The 23,972-nt window shown below is 37.5% G+C and overlaps 1 protein-coding gene across 4 annotated transcripts in view; it reads left to right on the top strand.

The window, feature by feature from the left end:
* The first annotated feature begins 660 nt into the window (after positions 1 to 660).
* Positions 661 to 23,972, top strand: part of plch2a (phospholipase C, eta 2a) — a 127,112-nt gene continuing 103,800 nt past the window's right edge. For 3 of the 4 annotated variants that reach the window (XM_060881408.1, XM_060881406.1, XM_060881409.1), the window contains exons 1-2: positions 1,418 to 1,947; positions 6,101 to 6,658. In XM_060881408.1, the coding sequence (XP_060737391.1) occupies positions 6,496 to 6,658 (163 nt within the window). In that variant the 5' untranslated portion in view covers positions 1,418 to 1,947; positions 6,101 to 6,495. Of the gene's footprint in view, positions 818 to 1,417; positions 1,948 to 6,100; positions 6,659 to 23,972 lie in introns of those variants that run through there. The other variant, XM_060881407.1, reaches the window with a different exon arrangement.

Below are 23,972 nucleotides of genomic sequence, written 5' to 3'. Positions count from 1 at the left end.
AATAACTACTAACTAACTAACTAACTAGTAATGTCTTTAATATCTGTTTTCTATTACACCTTGAATATTGGAAGTGTCTGAATTAATTAATCTGTAATTAATCAGTAATGATCGAATCATTACTATAAGCAATAATGCATTAAAGGGAGAGCATTAAAATTGAACATTCAGCAGTACAATGCAGAGGTGTAACACTAGTTTAATCAAATATATTGTATGATCACGTATTGCTTATCTTAATTACCACTGGGTTTGTTTTTGGAGTAGTTTCATACGATTATTTGGGAAAGCTCAGGATTTCTACTTCCCTATGTCTTCCTCTTTAATGCATTGTTTCTCTTAATAACTATCACTGTAAACTCCATGGCTGGAAGAAGCAATTTTCACACATTACTGAGTAAAAAGCTTTGTAGAGAGTCTACATAGACAGACCCTGGAGCTATCTATCATCAGTTTTTTATCATCTATCCGTAACCTAAGTGGCAGAACCAGTTTTCAGTTTTGTTGCTCTTCGGATTCACCCGGATCCATCAGCACTACTAAAATCCCTCTTCACATGGGTTTTGGTGAAGAATTCCTGTGCTCGACAGATGTCGACTGTGCTAAGGCAAGTCTTGTTTGATTAAAGACTTACCAGAGTCTATTGGCTCACAGTGGATGTCAAGAAAGTATGGCCACTGTTTACACTTGAGGAGAGGCAGAGTTTTTTTTTAAACTAGAATATACATGAGATCTCTTGCAGTGAGAAGTTAAATAGTGAACAGGTTAAAACAACAGAAGTTGGATTTCAATTGATACAAACTACAGGCTTGCTGAGGTATGTTTTTTTTTGTTCTTTTTCTTTTCCTTTTTTTTTTTTTTATTTTTTATTTTTGGTTTCAACATGTTCCTATTTTGTACTAGATGTTTACAGTCCTGGTAGCAGACAAGCACTACTTTTTATTTTTTACACGCTTCTTTATCTACAGGTTTTACTAAATTTAAAACTTCAGTACAGCTATATCAAGCTGCCATGTTTGCGAAGGGAGTGACACTGGTTTGGCCATTTTTGACCCGAGTAAATCTATCAAAGAAAAAAAAAGAGAAAGAAAGAAAAAGAAAAAACGACGGATGTTACTTTTTAATTAGATTGGAAAAACTTTTACACAATGTGTCATTTTGTTGGTGAACATACAATCCTTCTGTATATGATTTACAGCCCAAACTGGTTTTAATTAGAGGGAAAGTGCAAACTCTTTCTTCCATGTTCACAGTTCCATGTTTTGTACGACTGCAGTAAAATCATAGGGAGGTACAGGCAGGACTTTGTCCTGTCGACAGACACTAAAAGCGCTTCAATCCTTGATCTATTTCCTTTTAAAGCGTCTTTTAATTGTATTATATTTACGGTGGTACAAACTGCATGAGAAATCCTGATTGAATGTGTACTGCAAACTCTATGTTCTCTAAAGAGGCTGAGGGGAACAGAGTCATATGCTGGATGACAACTAGGTATGAAATAGTGGAGCTAGAAGACGTCTTAGCAGCTGGTGAGAAGCGAAGCCGGTTGAATCGATCGTCTGCCTTTGTTTTTTTGTCTTGAGTAATCTTCTACACAAGATTTTAGCACCTTTCCCATGTGCTCCTGTTCTCTGCGCCCCACCCCGTTGCCCGCCCCTCTCTTGTGAAGACTCTTTTGCCTTTACTTGTCCGGTGTTGACACAGTTGTTACCCCATATGGGAACACCCACTGTGGACAAAGAACTTTCAGATGACTTCAGCTTCCTTTACCTGAAACGTGGAACATAGAACAGTACATTTTATATTCATGGAAATCAAAAAGCATATTCAGTGCAAAAGGAGTGGAATAGCCTGAGGAGTGTGTGTTTCACTATCACTATTACACATTCACTCTGGGATTTACCGGTGCCTGCCCCAGGAAGACTGACTCTTGTGTACCTGACAAAGGTAAAGTGATCTGATATCCTATGATTTTTCTTTTTATGTCAAGATATTGTGAAGTGATAACATGAATGTCCAGGTGTATCTGTGGAGCTGGATCTCTGATGGTTTGGGTTTTGACTGTAGGGGCTTCACTGCTCTGAAACTCTATATCCCTTACCTGTAAGCACACAGAGAAAAGAGAAAGAGAATAACAAGGAGAGCTTTCAGGTGAGCGAACTCTCAATGGATCAGAAGTTTTTCTTTTCGTTTTTTGTTTACTTTCAAAGTTTCTTCCATTCTGTCATGAACTGGCAGTGATTGTTTCTGCCAGGAACAGAGCTTCAGGCCAAACTGCGACTCTGGCACCCATAAATTAGACGTTAACTCATGTACTTAGACATGAAACACCCCTCCAATTATGTCATTTTAAAAGTGTACAGCATGCCACATTTACTTAAATCTCTACCGGTTGAGACAGAATAGTTTTTTAGAGTTTTTTAGATACCTTTCTTTGAAGTCCAGCTTGTGAGCTTCTAAAAAATAAAATAAAATAAAATAAAATCAGGCTTTGAATTAGCCTATGAATGACAAAGTGTTTTTTTTTGTCTTGAAGCCTGCATTGTGAGGTGCAACATGAACCGGTTGGTTGAAAGGTAATGAAAAGCCTTATTGTGTTGGCTGCACTGTGTGCCAGCGAATGACTCGGAGTTACAGAGAAAACTCCAGGTTGCCAGCTGGTGAACTGCTAGTGCGATGGCAAACCTTTAAGAATGAGATATTTACTAAAAATGTAGGCGATAAACAAAATAACCAACCTGCACCTTTAAGTGTTCTTAAGTATCAAGTAATCTCTTATCATAATCTCTGAGTACAGCTCACGCATGGTATGACCTGGGAATGGGCTCGATATGACTCAATACAGATGATAAGTATGACATGCTTTGAGCTGAATTAGTCGTATGTTGGACGATGCGTGAGTGACGTAGGTTTGTTGCCTCATAAGAGGAAATTAGGAACGCTTAAAAGAGAAAATGTCCAGCTTCACGTGTTTCCTTTGTGCTTTCCACATTACCTTAATGGCAGTACAACGATGAAAGTGATATTTTTGTTACATAATCGAGTACGGCAGCTTCGATTGTTGAATAGCTGCTAATGTTTAACTGTACACTATAAACACTGGTAGAAAATTGTCACATGTACAATTTTCCACACCTCTTTAAATGTGAAGTGTGTTATGACAAATCTTCCTTCCTGTCATTTCTAATCTCACTCAAAAGGACAGATTTGTTGTAGCTGTGTATTCACTGAACAATACACAGTATGATAAGCTAAAAGTGTAAGCCGTTAAACAGGAAATTTGTTTCTATTCAAATGATATTCAGATATTTCTGCATACACTTTCTTCTAAAATGCACCCATTTAACTATCCTTTTCTAAAATAACAGCCTCTATAATTTACTATAGCTGCATGAGAATGAGGAGCTGAAAACTTTTGCATATCTGTCAGCAGCAGATGAGTTGAAGACACAAAAGGCTTTGTTTCAGGTTTAGAGGGAGATTTTGTACAGAGGCAGGTGAGAGCAAGGTTCAAACGAGGATCATTGTGTTTCCTTGTGCCAGCTCACCTTACATCGAAACATAATGCACAGCAATTTAAAACCTGCCAGATATCTCCATTTCACACTTTCTGCAAAGAAATGTAGTGCCACGATCAAGATCAGCTTTCCATTTGTGTTGTTTTTGTTCCCTGAAAGTTTCTTTTTAGTAGTGTCAAACATCTTCTCACTTTCTTTCCTGTTCAGTGAAGCAATAATGAGTTCTTCAGAAAGCTTGAGTTTTAAATTAGTATGATCTGTAAGGCCTGGAAGTCCAAATGGGATTTGGTTAAATTGTGTGATATTAGTACATAATTTATATCCTGGTTTTAGTTCAGAATTTAAAAATGGGTTTTAAACATCAGACATATTTGTCATACTTTGCTGGGTAGGGGAATGGTTAGATCGTTAGGGTTGTTGTTTTTTTTTCCTCTGAGAGTATCCAGGTGTTGTGTTTGCTAACATGTCTCCGTGTGGCCCTCAGGCCTAAACTTGTCCTGTCACAACAGTGTCCCATTGTTCGGCAGGGTGGAAGTGGATGAGTTTATGTTTTGACTAAGCCAGAAAAGCGATCGTCTGTGAGATGTTGTGTAATGGAACTGAAATTGTTGTACTCTACAATTTTGATCCTTAATACATATGACTGATACATACTGGTTGTATAAAAACAGCGTGTGTGTGTGTGTGTGTTTGGGAGTGAAGTTGGTGGTAGGGGTGTGTAGGGGTGGTGGTGTCTGACTGGAGAAGGAGACTTCACCTTTTTTCTCAGAAGACTGAAATCCCCAACCTGTGAAAGAGGGATGGGTTCCATTAAATTGTCACTCACTCATCAATTTTACAATGCTGTGCACACGCTCTCTAATCCTCCCTGGAAAGAAGGAATTCTCTCAAAGACAGGGACAAGTGTGCAATTTGAAGCAGGCAAACTGTTCTACAGTATGCAATTAGACACTGTTTTTAGTTATACAACCAGACCAGACCAGACCAGTGTTTTTTAAGTGTTCTCAGATCTTACACTGGTGGAATTCAACTGGAATGAAACTTTAAAACAGAACAAAAGATAATATTATAAAATAGTTTATTAAAGAGCGGGGGGCACGGTGGCTTAGTGGTTAGCACATTCGCCTCACACCTCCAGGGTCGAGGTTCGATTCCCGCCTCCGCCTTGTGTGTGTGGAGTTTGCATGTTCTCCCCGTGCCTCGGGGGTTTCCTCCGGGTACTCCGGTTTCCTCCCCCGGTCCAAAGACATGCATGGTAGGTTGATTGGCATCTCTGGAAAATTGTTCGTAGTGTGTGATTGCGTGAGTGAATGAGAGTGTGTGTGCCCTGCGCTGGGTTGGCACTCCGTCCAGGGTGTGTCCTGCCTTGATGCCCGATGACGCCTGAGATAGGCACAGGCTCCCCGTGACCCGAGGTAGTTCGGATAAGCGGTAGAAAATGAATGAATGAATGAATGAGTTTATTAAAGAACTTCAAACGTCTAAATCAAAGAAATCAAACGTCTAAACACCCACTGAGCAAGGCAGCAACCTTAAGAGGAACAGATAGGAGTTCATCTTCCAGCTGTTTAGCATCAGATTATATAGTCTAACAATTCTCTTTTTAAAATACTAACCATAACAGCTTACTTCTTGGTCATCGACAGCAGTCATTTAATTAACGAATAGCATGGCAGGAGCTTATAGACTTCAGCAGGTGAGCAGGTGATAGTAGAGGTAGGAGCTTCTGTATTTCAGGATGACAGGAATACTGGAAATGAAAGCGGATAGGATCAGGAGCTTGTAGATGTCAGGAAATAAATAAAAGTGTTTAGCATTGTTGAGTTATGATCTAAATTAAAATAAAAAGGTGATGTCAGGAATGCACCAGCCTTTCATATGATGTGGAGTTTATCACAAATAAGCGATTTAGTAGTTTTGTAGCCGTTCATGATACATTTTGCCAAAGGAGGCTATCTACCCCAGTCATTAATTAGATAAGAAGGGCATTAGTCAGGCAAGCAGCCCATAAACAAGAAAGAACCCTTCAGCACAGCATGGTGGTGGCAGCATCATGTTTTTTAGCTGCTTTTCAATTGTAAGCCCTGGGAAACTAGTTGAGAGCAAGAGCCAGATACAGGTTAGTGCTTGTAGAAAACCATTTCCAGTTCACAAGAGACTTGAAACTGCTGCAGAGATTCACCTTCAAACAGCCAAAAATCATACCAAGAACCTGAATATGCTCCAATGTTCCATTCAAAACTCAGACCAACTGCAGTCCATTAACAGTCTCCATTGCATATTATACAGCTTGATCAATTTTGCAACAAAGAATAGCATGAAATATGATACAGATGCACAACACTGATAGAGCCATATCCCAGAAGACTTGCATTGGTTTTAACAAATATTGGTAAAGGGGGGTTATGCAATCCTATGCAGCTAACAAATGTGTGTTTTTTTTTTATTTTTGCAGTACTTAATGAACCTTTGTGTCACAATAAAAACTATTTTCTTTCAAGCATTTTCTTGACATATGTCAATCAAATACAAAACCTTGGTCAAACTATTGTCAAAACAGAACTACTGTCATTTGTCTTCAGGTGCTGACTTGTTCCAGCTTGTCCTAGCCGTGGCCATTTGCCTGGGAGCTAAAATTCAGTGGAAACAGCTGGGAAGGATTTCGAGATAACCTCACCTTATCACCCTCATCAGCCCGTCAACCCCAACCAGTCATCCTGAAATCTCCAGACATTTAACAACTGCAGGCTCCATGAGAACATCTGCTGAAAGTCCAGTGAACTGCCGGCTTCTGTCTGGGTGGAGATTTTGACAGTCTGAAAGTCCATTCTGTCTACGGTGTAACATTTTATGGAGGTCTTCAGTTAACGTTGTCTGAAACCAGTGATACAGGATCATAAAGTAGTTTGATGCATACTTTTTTCGTTCACCTGTGCCCTTAAACATTCTTCTCCAACTTGAGATTCCTTCTTCAAAAATGGATACAGTGTCTTTGAATACATCCCTACAGTCTGGAGGACTCAGCATGGGCACTGAGTCTCCAAGTCTATCAATGAAATCATGGGGCTTCACAAATGACAGCGATTCTTGCCGGAGCCAACACTGGAACTTCTTCTTAGCCGCTAACTTCATTCGTGTTGGTAAGTCAGTGTCAATATAATAATAAGCAAGTGCTGTGGTTCTTTTTTATGATCACTGAAAAATGTAATTATACAACAAAGTGTCTGTCCATGTTTGGTACTATGAGATCTTGATCCTCAATGAGTTCTAGCTTTTACCTTGGAGCTTGTGGCTAGTTATTTGGTATCAGTTTTCATACACAGAGGTTAAAAGAGGCAAAGGGCAGCTGTTGTTTACACTGCTGTGGTCGAAACCTGATTCATCGTCACAATGTCTCAGAATTTTAGAAGAAATCTCTACTGTGCATTTGAAGCTTGTAGAATGAAGATCTCTCAAAGATAATAATTGCAATTTCATTTCCTGGTTTTCAAGCTTGCTAGATTCAGGATTCAAGATGAATTCGGATCACATGCTCTTTACTTTATGCACTGCAGAATTTCGAAGCACGTGTCTGTGTGCGTGCGTGTGTGAGAGTGTGTGTAGAGTCGGTATAGAAAAGGTAGTAAATGATGACGTATTACACAATGAACATTCTCCATCTTTGCAGTAATGATATTTTTTTTGTAGATTATTTCCTGAAATATGTTGCCATTGGTTATAGCAGTTGTGTGCAGAGGCAAGTTATTGGAAGGTTGTGTGTTTTGTGTTCTCTCATTGTATACTTCAACATAATTCCTTAAAGCAATCCCTGATGGCAAAATTCCACTGTATTTACTTAAAATGACAGATTTTTTATGGAACGTTCCATAAACAAGAGGATATAACCTTGGGGATTTGTGTGCCTCTACTATACAATAGCTGTAGGTTATTTCAATTCAAACGGTGAGTCAATACACATTCAAGGGTATTCAAGGCAATGCTCTGGACTGCATTTTGTAGTTTGAATAGTAAAACTGAAGTAGTAAATTATTTTTTAAAGAAAAGCCTGGAAGAAAAGAGAATTGCAGCAGACAGCGTGTGAGAATAATTGTTAGGTGTAGCTATCATAATTTGCATTCATGCAACATTTTCAAACTTGGGAATGTTAGAAATTTTCTCTGAGAGAAAAAAAACTACCGCCAGATACTTTCGATAACATGAGCTGTGTTGATCTCAAGGCAAATCTCAAGATAATCTCTTGATAAACGCTAAGTGGTATGCCAAAATAATAATAACACCAATGATGTACTGACAAACCTGTTGTCTCTTTACCAATGACACCAGTGACAAACTGTATTTTATGTTAGAATCCCTGGGATGTATTTGCAGCATTTATGACTGTGAGGATATAATTAAATACTGCATCAGTATTACAGAAACCTAATGAGAAACATGCTATTTAGATTACATGGGTCTGGCTTTGAGATTAGTGTCCATAGATGAAAACTACGCCATTAACATCTTGCTATCTATAGAGTGTATAAGTAACGAACAAAATGGCCAGATTTTTACCGGATCTGTGTCCTCTGTGTATTGGTTGGATAGTGTTAGCATGCTAGTCAGTACAACAATTTACATGCTGCAGGTCAGCACCCAAAAAGCTAGATATCTAAAACCACTCTATATCAATTTTACAGAGTTTTCAACATGACTGGGTAAAAATAGGAACCCCACAAAACAGATAAAACGGGTGACTATCATCTATCATTCGCTAGCATCCCTTCATGTTAGAGGATAAATAAATGCATTAGCTGTTCAGCAGGATACATATAAATCTCCAACCTGATTCAGTCCTAATATCATTTCAGTCTCTCTCTCTCTCTCTCTCTCTCTCTCTCTCTCTCTCTCTCTCTCTCTTTCTTGTATAGCCTGACTTTTTTTGTGCCTAAAGCTGGAACATATTTTTCTCCGAATGTAGTACGTGATAACGGGTGACATATGGACAGATGGTGTATTATTAGAACAGTTTGAAATACTGATACATTTTATTTTGCCATTTTTAGCAGTTTGGGTTTAACATCACTCCTTGCCTGATTTCATTGAGTGAATCATTTTGTACACGCTGTCCTGCATGAGTTGCAAGGTTTCAGCTGAGAATCAAGCAAATTAAAGTCACTAAAAGCCAGTATTTCTCAAGATGTCATGCATATATGTGGCCTTAGGGTTCCAGTTAGGTACTACAAAGAGTAGAAAAGGAAAATTGAGATAAAATTTGCATTAGAAAGGAACTACTGTTTGTTGTTGAGAAAAGCAAGCCCAGGCTAAACATGGGAATTTAGCAAGCTAGCCTCTCTCTCTCTCTCTCTCTCTCTCTCTCTCTCTTTCTCTCTCTCTCTCTCTCTCTCTCTCTCTCTCTCTCTCTCTCTCTCTCTCTCTCTCTCTCTTTTTTTTTTTTTTTTTTTTTTTTTTTTTTTTACATAATATTGTATTTGGATTTATTTTATAGTATCAACCTTATTAGAAATAAGGCTTTGTGGTTTAAAGACTAGGAACAGAACTAATAATATATTGGTTCTGTGCAGAGTGAGGTTGTTTTGAACCCTGATCAATCCTATGAGTTTTATTTGTATATGATATGTTATGTTAACTGTATAATCACTAAATATTGTAATAGGAATAGTAATGCAATGCATTACATTAATCATTTTTGGTCTTAAATCTTCTATATGGAGTAAAAGTCCCATTGATTACATGACTTTTGGAGCTGGCTTCATGCCTCACATATGTACATTCTAACTGGGTTTATCACCACATAAAGAGATCTTCTAATACCCCTTTAATCTCCTATCTGCTGTGTTGGCGGGCTTTCCTGTTTGATTTTCGACGCTATAATTGAATGACTTCAAACTTGCATTAGTCTCACCCACAACGTGCCCCAACAGCCCAGAAAGACAAGCTATGACCGTGTCTAAACCTACATCCCTCATACTACCATCGAATCGACCGTCTCGTAATTATGAGCCATTCACACCAACCAACTTTCGTTTATAAACACTGAGTAAGTGAATGAGAAAGTGAATAGTTGAGTAAGTGTACAACTAAATGAATGCCAAGTCATAGATATAAAGCGGCAGGATATTCTGGGATCCCCGGTTAGTGTTTGAGTAAGTAGTAGATTATTTAAATTCTTGCTGCATGATGCTATATTTATTCTGTTCATTTTATGGACTATGAAATCTGTTGCTTAATTTTGCATCCTGTTTAGTACAGTTCTAAGCATTTTTGTTTCTGTGTGTATGAAAAGCACAGAGCTCATTTATCTGCACCTGCCAAGGCAATAATTGCAGCACATCTGTTTGCTACACACTCGTAGATACCCTGAGACATTGCTTGTAGAAAGCAGCCCTCGACTGAATCCCAAACGGTTCCTTACTGGACCTAAAGTGCACTACACTGAATATTAAAGAAACAGAGGTTGCTGCATTTCTGATGTAATGCACTAATATTCTGTGTTGGGAACCAGTTGGGATTTGCTTACTTGAAATTTTTGGTGTAGGTGTGGTCAAGAGTCAGGAAAAAAGCCTATGATTGGGTTAAAAGGGAAGGGAAGCCATATAAGGTTCAGAGAAAAGGGAAAACAGTTGTCTGGACAATCCATTTAGAGGCGTCTGTGTGCTGAGTTGCTATCAGTGAATCGGTTGGCGCGAGAGTTAATGTGATTGGAGAATGTGTTTCACACCTTTTAGAACAGCTTTGCCAACAGGAGAAAGACTGTGTCTGCTTGGTAAAAATATACAGCTTGGGAATATGTATACTATTCTTTGACTGTGTATAGCATCTAAATAATCTCTAGAAACTTTATTTCAAGCACATGCGAAATTTCTAGTTGTTTAATTAATATGTTATAGCTATATGTCATCTTTACTTATTAAAGGACAAGTAGTTGGAAAGTAGTAAATAATTCCAACTTGGGCCTAATGTGTTAATAGAAAGCATTAATGCAGGTAACAGATAATGTTCAGGAGGAAATTATGTTTAAAATGATGTACATCATTTATTTTATAGTTAATGTGATCCTGGTGTGATCTGACCAAGCTGGTGTGATCTGTTTCCCAGTAGAGGGCAGAATTTGTTTCTTACTATTAGGTTCACCAAATATACCAACATTACTTATTATACAACAGGTGAAGGTACAGTCAGTTTGGAAATATTTACACTGCATGATTTGCTGTGTGTGTGTGTGTGTGTGTGTGTGTGTGTGTGTGTGTGTGTGTGTGTGTGTGTGTGTGTGTGTGAGAGAGAGAGAGTGTGTGTGTGAGACTGAACACTATATTACTCCTCCTCAATAAGTATTGTATCATTCAGTAAGTCATTAGATTCACAATTATGGAGTAAATTGAAATCAAAGCCAGTTTTTGAATAATTAAATTGTCAGCATTTTATGAACAATCTCACATATACATTTATTGACACTCCGTTCTTACACATTAGTATTTGCACTAGTATTTGTTCTTAACTGTGCACTATCCTTATGGGGGGATTCAAAGCTTTGAAGCTGATTAAACCCTATACAGTTTTCCTTTTTCTATTTATTTATTTATTTATTTATTTATTTATTTATTTATTTATTTATTTTTACCTTCCCCCCCAAGTCAAACAAAAGCAAATGAAGAATAATTTGCATGTCTTCCGGGGAATTTGTGAAGCCATTCTGCTACACCACATTCTTTCATCTCCCTGCACATCTGCTTGTTTCTGCTGAAATATCCTCACACCAATTTTTTGCTTATTACTTTGTGAAACACAGAGGAGCATCTGCTTCCAGAAATAATAATAAAAATAAAAAATTCGGTTCCATGAGAACCGAAACAATCTCTGTTCCTAAATGATACGGCTAATTATTTCTCCATGTTCGAATATATCTGACTTTATATCCCCAAAGCCTGGATTTTAATCCAAATAAAGCTCCTGTGCTTCTGGACATTCTTGCGTTAATAAGTTATTTTACCAGGCTGACTTGCCCTTGACCAATCCTTCTCTCATGTAATAACTTACATAGTCCCATTTAAGGGTACAACTAACTTTATCCATGGGCCAGAAAGAGGGATGGGACATCTTAAAATGTGGGACACTGCTATTTCCATCCAAGGTTAAATGCTAGATTTTGCTCAGGCTGAAGTAGGAAGACTTTTTATATTGGATGGATAGATGGATAGATGGATAGATAGATAGATAGATAGATAGATAGATAGATAGATAGATAGATAGATAGATAGATAGATAGATAGATAGATAGATAGATAGATAGATAGATAGACATTTTTCAAATTCTTTATGAATGTATGTATTTTTTGCATTCTTCAGATTTCAGACAGAGTTGGAGAAAGAGACCAGGCTGACTATGTTATAAATGAAAAGTCTCTGCATCATGTCTCTATGCTTCTGTTAGACAGAAGTGTGCAAGATGTGGAAAGATGTGGGTGTAGGAATGTGGAGTGTTTTCTTTTATGGAAGCGTCTTTCACGCTGTTTGCTACGATGGTCATAAAGTGCAAACAACAGCGACATTAAATACAAACATTAAATCAAAACACAACAAAAAATAGAAAAGAAACACAACAGCAAAATATATAAAAAAACACTATTTGGATTTGCTGTTGTGTTTTTAATTTTGTAATTATGTTTTAGAACCTTGTGGTTGTGATTTTTGATTTTGTTGTTGTGTTTTTGCTTTTGTTTTGTTTGTGCTTTTGTTATGTTTATTAACCTTTGGTTGTGTTTTTTTTATTTCATTAATTTTTTTTATTTTATTGTGTTTTTTATTTTGTTGTTATTTATTATTATTATTCTTTTTTTTAATTATTGTTGTTTGGGTTTTTCGGTTTTGTTGTGTATTTATTTTGCTGTTGTGTTTTGTACGTTTGGGTCTCTAAACTATGCACTTATGCACTATTTACATTACATTTGTTTGTCGTCCACAAGCTGAAGTGCTTCACAAGTATATTAATATATCATCGCATATATCAGGCTAAAGTTTGCATGAGAATGCAGTTTGCATGCATGAGTATAAGGAATGAAATCTAAATTTCTATATTTATTCTGAACAGGTCTGAATAATCTGGATTTATAGAGGTAAGATTGATGATGTTCTCTGTATCGCTGTTCTACACATTTACCAGTTTTAATAATACGCAGCCATGTTGTTATAGAAAATTAAGGAACAGCTCCTGACCAGGTTGTAGAATAACTAATAATAATTAAACAAGACTTTATTATCAGTTGACACTTTCACTTTTTTGCTATTAATGAATTCCTGAATGAATCCAGAAACCTTAAACTTTCTGAATATTTACAAAATATTGACAGAAAAAATACTCCGGTACATTTGGTGGATTATTTTAGCGTCACTTGTGTGTTGAATTTGTGTTATTTTTTCATATATAGCATCATATAAAGCATATACAGCAGCACTCTTAAAAAAAACCCACAAAATCAATATTAATATGAAGAGCTAGAAACGGAATCGGTCTGCTTGTGCTTCATATCAACAACATACAGTACACGTAGTGGAAAATGTACAATCATTTGCACCTCAATATAGTTTATCAAGCTTTAAGAAACTTTCTCTTAGAAGCATGTTTCATTGTTTGTTTTTGTAAATTGATTTTTTTTCTTCACAATCCCCAGTGATACATATGCTGAAAAAAGCCTTGCATGTTAAGACTTAAAACAGCTTCAACAGTAATGAGTGTAAATATATTTCACTCCATTGTGGGCACATGTCTGTTTTTCTTACTTGTGAGCTGACAAGCTTTGGGAAAACGGAACGACCCAAATCGTTACGTCTTATCGGCGAAAGCAGATGTTGCTGTAAATATATCCTCAGTTAGTGTGCAGCTTGTGCTCTCAGCAGGCTACAATATTGCATTTAGGCTCCTATCAGACAGCCTCATTGTGGTAATGTGTACGGTGTAAATTCATGACCGTTTCGCTCTGAAACTGTAAGTGTCCACTGGTTGTTTGCCAAAGAGATGCTAGCACACACTAAACTAAAGATGCTCTGCTCACGGTTATTGGCTGTTTCGGACTAATAGCCTGCTTTTACAAAGATACTGTAGTCTCTTGGGAGATCCCTCCAAATCTCCCCTCGACACTGAACTGAACTGTTTTTAGCTGACTTATAGATGGGTTCTGTAATAGGACGCTACTGACTTATGATGATTTATGATGGGATATTCTCTCTAGATGCCCAAGTAAATTACTGAGACACAGAAATGTGGTGAGATAAACAAAAAAAAAAACAATACATAAAATATTCTTCTTATTCATTGTTCTCACAATATTTTACATTTGGGTTTTGCTTGTAGAGAATCAAAAAGCTTATAAAGTACAATAAGGACACAATATGCTTTGTAAACAAACCTCTGAAAGCAAGCTCTTTTTAGCTGTAAAAACTAGAAGCTTCTTTAAATCTGAGAAAAATGTTTACTAAATGAATCAAAGTGTGTGTTGCTAATTGTGAGCATGAAGTTGAAGTTTCAACTGTCCTATTGGTTTTTATACCATATCACTATTATTAATGGGGCAGCGTTGGCTCAAGCAGTGAAGACTCTTGGTTGGGATATGTGAAGAAAGAATTTCACTGTGCTGTAACATCTATATGACAAAATAAATTCTTCTTCTTCTTCTATTCTGGCTATTACAGTCTCAGGTCTTATGGGTCTTAAGGTGACTGACAGCATCTTTTACAGTAATGCCTACATTATAGTTTCTTTATTTACAACTCATACATAGGGACATTAATAATAGTCAAGGAAGTAAGAACTGGCTGTGCTCTCTCTCTCTCTCTCTCTCTCTCTCTCTCTCACACACACACACACACACACACACACACACAGCAATACTAACAGATCAAGCTCAGGTATGAGGAAGAGGGCAGAAATCATTTTCCTCAGAGTGTAGTTAGCTTCATGTCTCTCGGAAGAAGGAAGGCATTTATATAAACTTACATAAACTGTTTTTCTGCCTCATAGCCAAACTACTGTCAGAAAAAACATAAACAAACAAATATGCGTTACAAATTCATAAACCTGTTTATTAAATGTATATAATTAAAAGATGTCCTGAAAGAGCCTGGACTTGAATGATTTTGAACGTCTATTGTTTATTTTTAATGTTTGTCACCTTTGATATCTTCCAGAAATTTATCTTTTAACAAATAAGGACAATTTAGAATGTCACTACTATACTTAACAAGTTACCTTAAATAGTAGGCCTTGCTTTATAAATTAAAATTAAAAAAAAGCTAAAAAAGATTTCACAGATCCGAAAGAGCTGCAAAACACTAATCACACAGCAGTCAGCCATAGCGTGAATGATGCAATCGTGAAAAAGTGCAGGAGGGCTAATTAGCAATAGACTGCAGTTATTACACAGAACTGATCACTGTAATAATCAATGTTTCATTTTAAGTACTGTTGCTGTACAAGAACAAGGCATTTAACCCCCAACGGCTGTGCAAATCCCAATCTGTTCATAAGAAATTGAATGTTAATGTGCCCTGTTGGAAACTGGGAAATAAAAAAAGAAGTCATCTGTTTAATGTTAAAGGAGAAGGTTTTATGACCAACCCTACAGGTGGCCCATTTTACAAAAATAAAAAAAGTGGTTATAAATGAGTGCAACACTTATAAAACTTGAAACTCATTTATATTGGAAGTCTAAGGACATTCAGTGAAATATGATTGAACAAAACTGGAACAGAATTTGTGTTCTATCAGGACAAAACCAAGATGCTTCTGTGTTTACTTGTGTATACAATGCAGAATTAATACAATATTCAATATTGTTTCTTACCGAATTGAATGCTGCAAGTACTGAATGAAATGCAGTAGGCACTGAATCAAATGCAGGAGGTACTCAGTTGAATGCAGGAGGTACGGAATCAAATACAGGATGTACTGAATCGAATGCAGAAGGTACTGAATTGAATGCAGCAGGTACTGAATCGAATGCAGTAGGCACTGAATCGAATCAGGAGGTACAGAATTGAATGCAGGAGGTACTGAATAGAATGCAGTAGGCACTGACTCAAATGCAGTAGGCACTGAATCGAATGCAGGAGCTACTGAATCAAATGCAAGAGGTACTGAATCGAATGCCAGAGGTACTGGATTGAATACAGGAGGTACTAAATCACATGCAGGAGGTACTGAATGACATGCAGAAGGTACTGAAATAAATGCTGTATTGTTAACACGCCAAGTCAAAGCATAAGCATTAGTCATTTGTCTAAAGCTGCTACAGAGGGACACTTTATACAGAGGGACACTAAAATTCATAACATGGAATTTCAGATTATGAAACAAACAAAATGCCGTTACAAATTGAAATTCCTACCTGCACACTCAGGAAGGTTTCCTCAACCCCAAAGTTCTGTCAAATCCAACATTACTGCCGACAGCATTAACAGTCAACAAAGTATCTCTTCTTATATTTAAAAGATTTATTTAAGGACAAGTCATTTCTTTGGACCAATCAACACACAGACATAAATTGAGATTGGTATTGGAGCTTGTTGACGGTTTGCTGTTTGGAGATCATTCTACCTTTAGTACTGACTTGTTACTTACGAGCTCAGTTAAACGCAACCAAACCTGCTGATTAGACAAAAGACTTGAATGCGTATTCTGCAGCACACTTATAGAGTAGACAGCCACAATATTGATTCTCTCTTCCACACCCCTGTTGGACTGGCAGCCCGTGTAGGAATAAGCTCCAGGGACAGACATGTTTTTTTATGATCCGGTGCACTGAAGCAGTATTTAATTTAAGCATTCTTCTCTCTTTCTGAACCGCTCACTAACTCACTTCAAACAATAGAGGGGTTTAAGGCGGAAAGTGGAACTACTGCACAAAGTGAGGTCTGGGATGAGTTCGCTTTGAACAAATCTGATAAACATGGTGTGACCTTGTCAAGGATTATCATCGAGTAAGGCTTATTCGTTCATTTGAAATCTTTTGCCAGTACCTTTTTTGTTATTTGAGACACCAAACACATATTCAATAGCCTCTGCATTTATTCAAGTGAGTTCAGCTCATATTGGATCTGTATTGTATATCAGCTTTGATATGAACTGTAGAGCACATGTTATACATTCATGTTTATTATCTGTTTCTATTATACTCTCCTGATAAAGGATGTAATTGCCACATTTATCTTTCACTGTCTTTAACAATATTGTCCATACAGTTACATATTCAAACCCTTTAAACATACAGCACACATATCATTATCTATGAGTGTCTTTTAATGGTCTTACTTACCAAATGGAAACTACCTAGTTCTAGCCATGTGGTATGACCGTTAACTTGCTGCAGGAAAAAGTCATAAAAACTTAAAAAGAAGATTTCTGGTTCCACCGTCCTGAATTCAATGGATGAGTTTTTGGATAAATGCATGAAATAAGATCTGTCATAAACACAAAATTAAACAAAAATACAAGCGTTTTTCTTATAAAAAATAAAATACATCAGTAATATCAAACTCGTGACTTTTTTAAGTTTTTACATGTCTTAAAAAAGACGATTGCTAAGAAGTAGCGAAATGAGACTCCAGAGAATTTTCAGGGTCTTTAAACATCATCGTGCCGAACAGTAAAACTCAACTACAGCCTTGTTGTGTTTATACTAATAACGAGCTCTTGCAAACTATTCAATCGCATGCTTTTCATTCAGTTATTTTCAACAGCAAAAAATGATCAGATTGTATCTGTATAAGGCAATAAAATAAAGATCAGGAGATTTGATGTCATCTGACTGTGTTATAGTTTGTTTATAGCGTTAACGTTTTGTGGTTTACTTCCGTTGACAAGCCTGAGGTGACTGAAGTGACTGTAGTGAGGAAAAACTACCTTAGATGGAAGAGGAAGAAACCTTGAGAGGAACCAGACTCAAAAGGGAACCTCATCCTCATTTGAGTGACACTTGAGGGTGGGATTATAAATGATTATAAACACTGGAGAGTGTTATCATAAATAATGTCCTTTCTATAGTTATATACGGTCTGACAATTGTGTATTGATTAGGAGATTGCTGCCCTCAAAGACCACATATAGTTGGGCATTTCCTCTAAAAATTAAACCCTAAGGAAAAACTCCATGGTCTTTTTGTCTAGGGTACTATGGTGATGCTATAAAAACTTTCTGGCTTGGCCTACAAAAATCCAACTTATTATACCTACGGCACTCTATTGTACATCTTGGAAATGTGATTGGATGGAGTACTGACTCAGCACACCTACTGTAAGTGGGCTTTAGAGGACAGAAGTAAAGACAGCATGTTAGTCCTCACACACCCCATTTGAGTTTGTTCCCTCCATTATTGTTAATGCTTCTACCTACTTTTTTTTTAGCTGACAGAAAAAGGTTTTTCCCCACATTATCTAAATCACTTTAGTGATTACATGCTGAAAAAAGCCTATCAACAGCACAGTATGACAACGATCAGGTTTCAGAGCTGTCGACTGAGACGATATACAAAGTGTGCTGTGTGATTATTCTGTTTTTTTGGCTCTCTGCTCATGTTTCATTAAACTCTTTACTCAATTATTCCCAAATTTCTCACATTACCAATAAGTTTGTCGCATTCTGTGTGTCAGTGACGCATAAAGACATGCAAAACTAAAACGGTATTAAGTTAAATGGTAATTTTTTTTTATACATGTAACAGAATTGAAGGTATTTTTTTCCTGTTTGCAATTGACTTTAGTATATTTTTATTTTGATTAAATAAAAAAGGTCACCATCTGAGTCATGTGATCTTATTATATATGTACATATTATTATGCAAATGATCCACTTTAATAGTCATTATAGACCTTACATGGATGAATATTTGATGTCCAGGGCCACACACACACACACACACACACACTCTCTCTCTCTCTCTCTCTCTCTCTCTCTCTCTCACTCTCTCTCTCGCTCTCTCTCTCGCGCGCTCTCTCTCTCTCTCTCTCTCTCTCTCTTTTGCATTTGTCAGGAGAACTATAAGTAGTAATTGCCCCAAACATTTAATGAGCATGGGCAAATATGAGCCTGCCATTGCCCTTGACAATAAAACAGCGTGAATGCTCTATCTAGGCCATCAGGGTACACATTGTTGTTGGGTGAACTGGATTTGCACACTTTCTTGTCCTCGGTTTTCAGCCCAGCATACCTGCATTGTGCTGCCATAATAGGCGCGGCTGGCTTTTGTAGCTCGCCGCGGTTAGAGTGATTGGAGAAAAAAGGAGGCAACGCAGACAAAATGCCTTTTTGAAGTGACCAGAGCTGACCATGGCAGAACAGCAAGGTCTCTCTGTCATTAAACCCTAAACACCAAGTACAGACACTGATGAAGTAGATTTAGCACAGAGCCATTACCAGAGTGCCTCCATACCACTTCAGCACAAATGTAGCGTCTGTTTTTTTTAACACAATGTGGTTGCTTTTTAATAATTCATATTCACCAGTGCTGTACCATGGAAACTAAAGAATAATACGCATACAGAATTATGTAGGCCATTCCACAATTACAGGGACATTTAGTGCTCTTAACCCAAAAAATTGTACCTTTTTTCTTTTCTTTTTTTTTTTTGCAAATTTTCATACATTTATATTTTTTGTTTTGTTTTCTTCTAAACCTGGGGTAACAGGGGATGTATCAAATTAACTTAAATTAGTCAAATAAAGATTTAGAGAATTAGAGAACTCACTTTTTTCAGGGGTGAATGTTGTAGGTCTAAAATGTAGAAACAATAATGGATGTCTCATGATAAAGCCTGTTTAAAGCAAGATGGGTTAACTGGATTTACATCAAGTAGTTATAATGGGCTGGACTGAGCATAATGCTGCGTAATGTAGATTGGTTAAATTAAGTTATTTATTAAGTTTATGAAGTTATTTATCTGAAACCTGCATCCGTTCATTCTTCCATACATCCATCCATTCATCCATCCATACATCCATCCATGCATCCATCCATGCATCCATCCATCTATCTATCTATCTATCTATCTATCTATCTATCTATCTATCTATCTATCTATCTATCTATCTATCTATTCATCCATCCATCCATCCATCCATCCATCCATCCATCCACCCATTTGTTTATCCATCCACCCATCCATCCATCCATCCATCCATCCATCCACCATTTGTTTATCCATCCATCCATCAATCCATCCATCCATCCATCCATCCATCCATCCATCCATCCATCCATCCACCATTTGTTTATCCATCCATTCATCCACCATTTGTTTATCCATCCATCCATCCATCCATCCATTCATCCATCCATCCATCCATCCATCCATCTATCCATCCATCCACCGATCTGTATATCTATCCATCTATCCATTCATTCATTCCTTCATTCATTCATTCATCCCTTCAGTCATTTATTCCTTCATTCATTTCAATTAGTTGCTTCCATCATTAAATTATTCCTCCTTTCCGTAACTGTGAATAAAAGTTTCGACACAGCTGTGCTGCACAGATTACATTGAGCTGACTTCAGGCCAGCTACTCATTTATAAGCAGGATGAATAAATGATTTCCCCACAGTGTGCTGACTTACAGAGATCAAGGCAAATCAAGGCTAATTTGTGCTAATACATGAATACAACAATGAAAATAGACCATAAACCTGCCTCCTGGCATCCTTATCTGGGTGCAGATGCATGTGACTCGTAACCAAGGGAAAATATCTGCAGATTTGGCCAACGCTGACCTCCTTGTGCTGAATTCTAAAAGAGACTCGAGATCAGGCTTGGAGACAAGGCATGTAAGGAGAGCTGAGATAGCTCTGCTCACATGCATTAGAATTAATGGCAAGACGAGAAGACACGAGGAGTGGGAAGATATCCCAACAATGATACGTTTCAGCGGAATGCATTTGAAAATAATTAATTAAAAGTGAAATACAAAAAAAAAATAAAAAATAATATATATGTTATATATAGAAAAATAGAAAAAAATATATATATATATATATCAATTTGTTTTGCTGCTCCACCTACAGTATAAAAGAAGAAAAATATAAAATAAAATATAAAATATAAAAAAAAACATTTTATCATTATTTTAATTCTATATTGTTATAGAAGATTCCATATAAATTCTATATAAGGTTTCCCTTCCAGGAAGCTATCAGAGCCGAAATGCTTATGTATTCTCCTTGTGTCGATTTTTTCAAATCTGATTGGACAGACGGTATTGATTTATTTCGTGTTGGCCTACCAATTGGAAGGTCCAAGCTGCCCCTGCTGGGCCCCTGAGCAAGGCCCTTATTCCTCAATTGTATAAAATGAGATAAAATATAGGTCATTCTATAAGGGTGTCTGCCAAATTCAGTCCAGAGGGAAAAAAGGACAGAGGGAGAAACATGTAATGATGAAACATGAAGTCTAACTTTAGATGAATAAAGTTTACGCGCTTGCTTTCATCAATAAATGTAAATCTTTAACAGCAAGAAAACTCCTCGGGACATGCTGTTATTGGAAAATAATCATCTTACTGCGTCGGAACACATCACACCATCCTTTTCTTCATTCGTTAGTTTTCACTAGCATGCCCTGAGGAGGCTTATTCCATAAATATAGCTATTTTTTGAATTTTCAGGTATTTTTTTAAAACAAAAAAAGGTTCCTTAAGGCTTGTTTGTGTAATAAACCTCATTTTTCATGTGAACAACAACTTGTGCAAAGAATGTACTTTCTTAAAAAGACAAACTAAAGAACTATTAAGATCAGTTCAGCCCTTTGTGTGTGTGTGTGTGTGTGTTTCCAGTGGATGCGGTAGAACAGGGAACACGGTAATACAGGAGCCGTGCAGTGAAAATCGTACCTTCCGTTCCGTTAGAGAAACCACCGACCCACTGAGAAGCAATCGGTATCATTTCACAATGATGCTCTTCCACAGGGTGCAGAAGGAAGAACAAGTCAAAAAGCACGCCATATGACATCCTTTTAGTCTAAAAAAATAAGTCTAAATGTGTAATTGGTTTAGTTTTTCTCCTCAACCAATCTGAGAGTGATTTCAAGGGCTGTGATATTTCTAATAAAAATTACACAGCAACACAATATTCCACACTGCATCAAACCTGAGATTAACCCGAGTCAGTATGGAAATACTTCAGAAGGGATTTCATTAAGAACATCTTCTCTCTCTCTCCCTTTTCTCATGAGTCCTGTTTGTTTCTTGTTCACAGCTTTTTCTGCAGCTGTCCAAACACCACACGCTGGAGAACTGAGCAAAAACATGCACACTCTGTTCTCAGGGGGTCACCTGGTACATACTGCAGCGCGAGAATGCAGGATCTCCAGCTTGCTTTATTTTCTGTGGTCGCTATGGAAATAAGGCCGGGGTTCTAGTGTTGCGTGACAAACAGTTTGGCCAGAAAACGTGTGTGAACTTCATCAGCAGAAGCGGCAGCATGAGAGTTTTGCGTGCTGGATAGCCACTGATGGAGGTGCATCTAAAAACAAAAATGTGTGGGTCATGTAATTGCAGTGTAGTCCTGATTAGAAGGAAGAGAGTGACTACGCAGCAAAGAAACACCTGCACGTGTGGGTGAGCGGAGAGAGAGAGAGAGAGAGAGAGAGAGAGGGAGGAAGAAAAAGAATGAAAGATTGGGAGAGATGGAGGGGCAAATGTCACCTGATTAATTCATTTTCTCACAAAGACTTGTATTAGTTAATAAAAAAACACTCTCCTGCATTCGTCCCCATCTATCTTCCTCTCTTTTCTTTTTCTTCTTGTTTCATCTCTCACTGCTTTTCTTTTCATCTTCCAGCTTTTTTTTTTGCACAGACGCGTTCGTTTTATCTTTCCGCTCACTTTGTATATTTATCTCTTGATAGTTTTGAATATATGAATTATTCGGCATAACTGTTAGTCACTTCTCTCTCTCTCTCTCTCTCTCTCACACACACACACACACACACGTGCACACTCACTATCATTCTCCCCTTCCCCCTTCACAGTCGCGCTACCATCAGTTGGTTTAAGCTGAAGAAGAGCAGAGAGGTGTCTTTGTGTCTTTCACAAACACTTACACACACACACGCTTGCTCTCTCACTCACAGATGCACACACACACTCTCACTCTCCTCGAGACCAACTTACAGAAGACGCAGGAGCATGGAGCTGGGAGCGCTGCCAGAGAAACACAGTAGGCTTCTTTCTCTTGTGTGCTAATTGCTTGCTTTGGCTGCATGCGACATCTTGCTTCTCTTGGTATCACTTTTAGTTTTTAATTGGCACTTTATTTCTCGGATTTACCGTAACCACTGAGCCCCTGGTGGACTTGTAGCTGCAGGCTTTTTGTCTTCCAGTAAAGCGTATGCTTGGCAGAGTGGTGGGAGAAAATGTGTGAACAATCACGTTAGTTGTGCTTTGGCAGCAGGTCGAACAGCAAGTGTGTACTGATGCTGCTGCTGCCTCTGCTGCATTCCTTTACTCTGACTCGATTCTGACTCGGTTTAGCTACCTCAGCACACTTTCCTCTTCAGTCCTTGACTCTTGTTTCGTATTGAATTTGGTCTTGTGCAGTACGAGTGCTAAAAACAGCGGAGGCGTTGTAGACTTTTATAATCAGCTTAGATGATATTACAGCAGGAAGAAAAGACGTCTAGCCCAGGGCGAGATAACTAATGAGAATTTCAAGATGAGTATCAGATCCAAGCGAATCTATCGAGTAACAAAGTCGCAATTAGAGTTTGTTGGAAAGGCAAGAAAAACTTACTGATTTAATGGACAACAGATGCTGCTACATTTACCTGTGGTTGATAAACTGCTCTTAAAATCGGATAAAAAGCAGATAAGAGTGAAGTACTGCCGCAGTTACTGAAGAAAATTCAGGAAACTTTTATTTTAATTTGCTTCCAATTAAAAGCTACTATGCCGAGTAATATTCGTTCTCTCATTTTTTTTTCTTACATCAGAAAACAGTTAATGAAAATTCCAGAGCAGAAATTCTCTGTGTGATCGTTTACAGGTGGGAAAAAAAGGATGCAAAAGGAATATTTCACCTTTTTTAATACAGCATTTACACAAAATAAAAAAAAAGATCTTGGTGAGGATGACTAGACTTCAGCACCAGAGTGTGTGGACAGCTCCTAATAGGCACCAGGCTTGATTTTCTCTGCAGTAATTCTCTAGATGTAAAATCTTCTACACATCACCTGAAGATCGGAAAAAAAATCGTCTAGCCTTTTTTTCCCCTAAACCTTAGCTGTCATGTTGGAGACAGTCTGTGCCCATGATAGCCACAGATTTGTGTTGGTGATGTAGTTTTCTGTCCCTCACCTCATGATTTCACATGCTGTGCATTTTTTTTGCGCTGCGTTACCTCTCATCATGTTTATTCAGAACCTTTGCACTCGCTTTGCAATTTCCACACGTCTTTTTAGATTGCTAGAAGACTAAAG

Source organism: Tachysurus vachellii, chromosome 11 (assembly GCF_030014155.1).
Source record: "Tachysurus vachellii isolate PV-2020 chromosome 11, HZAU_Pvac_v1, whole genome shotgun sequence".
Lineage (NCBI taxonomy): Eukaryota > Metazoa > Chordata > Actinopteri > Siluriformes > Bagridae > Tachysurus > Tachysurus vachellii.
Note: the sequence above shows the minus strand (reverse complement) of the source record. Positions and strands in the feature narration are given on the sequence as shown.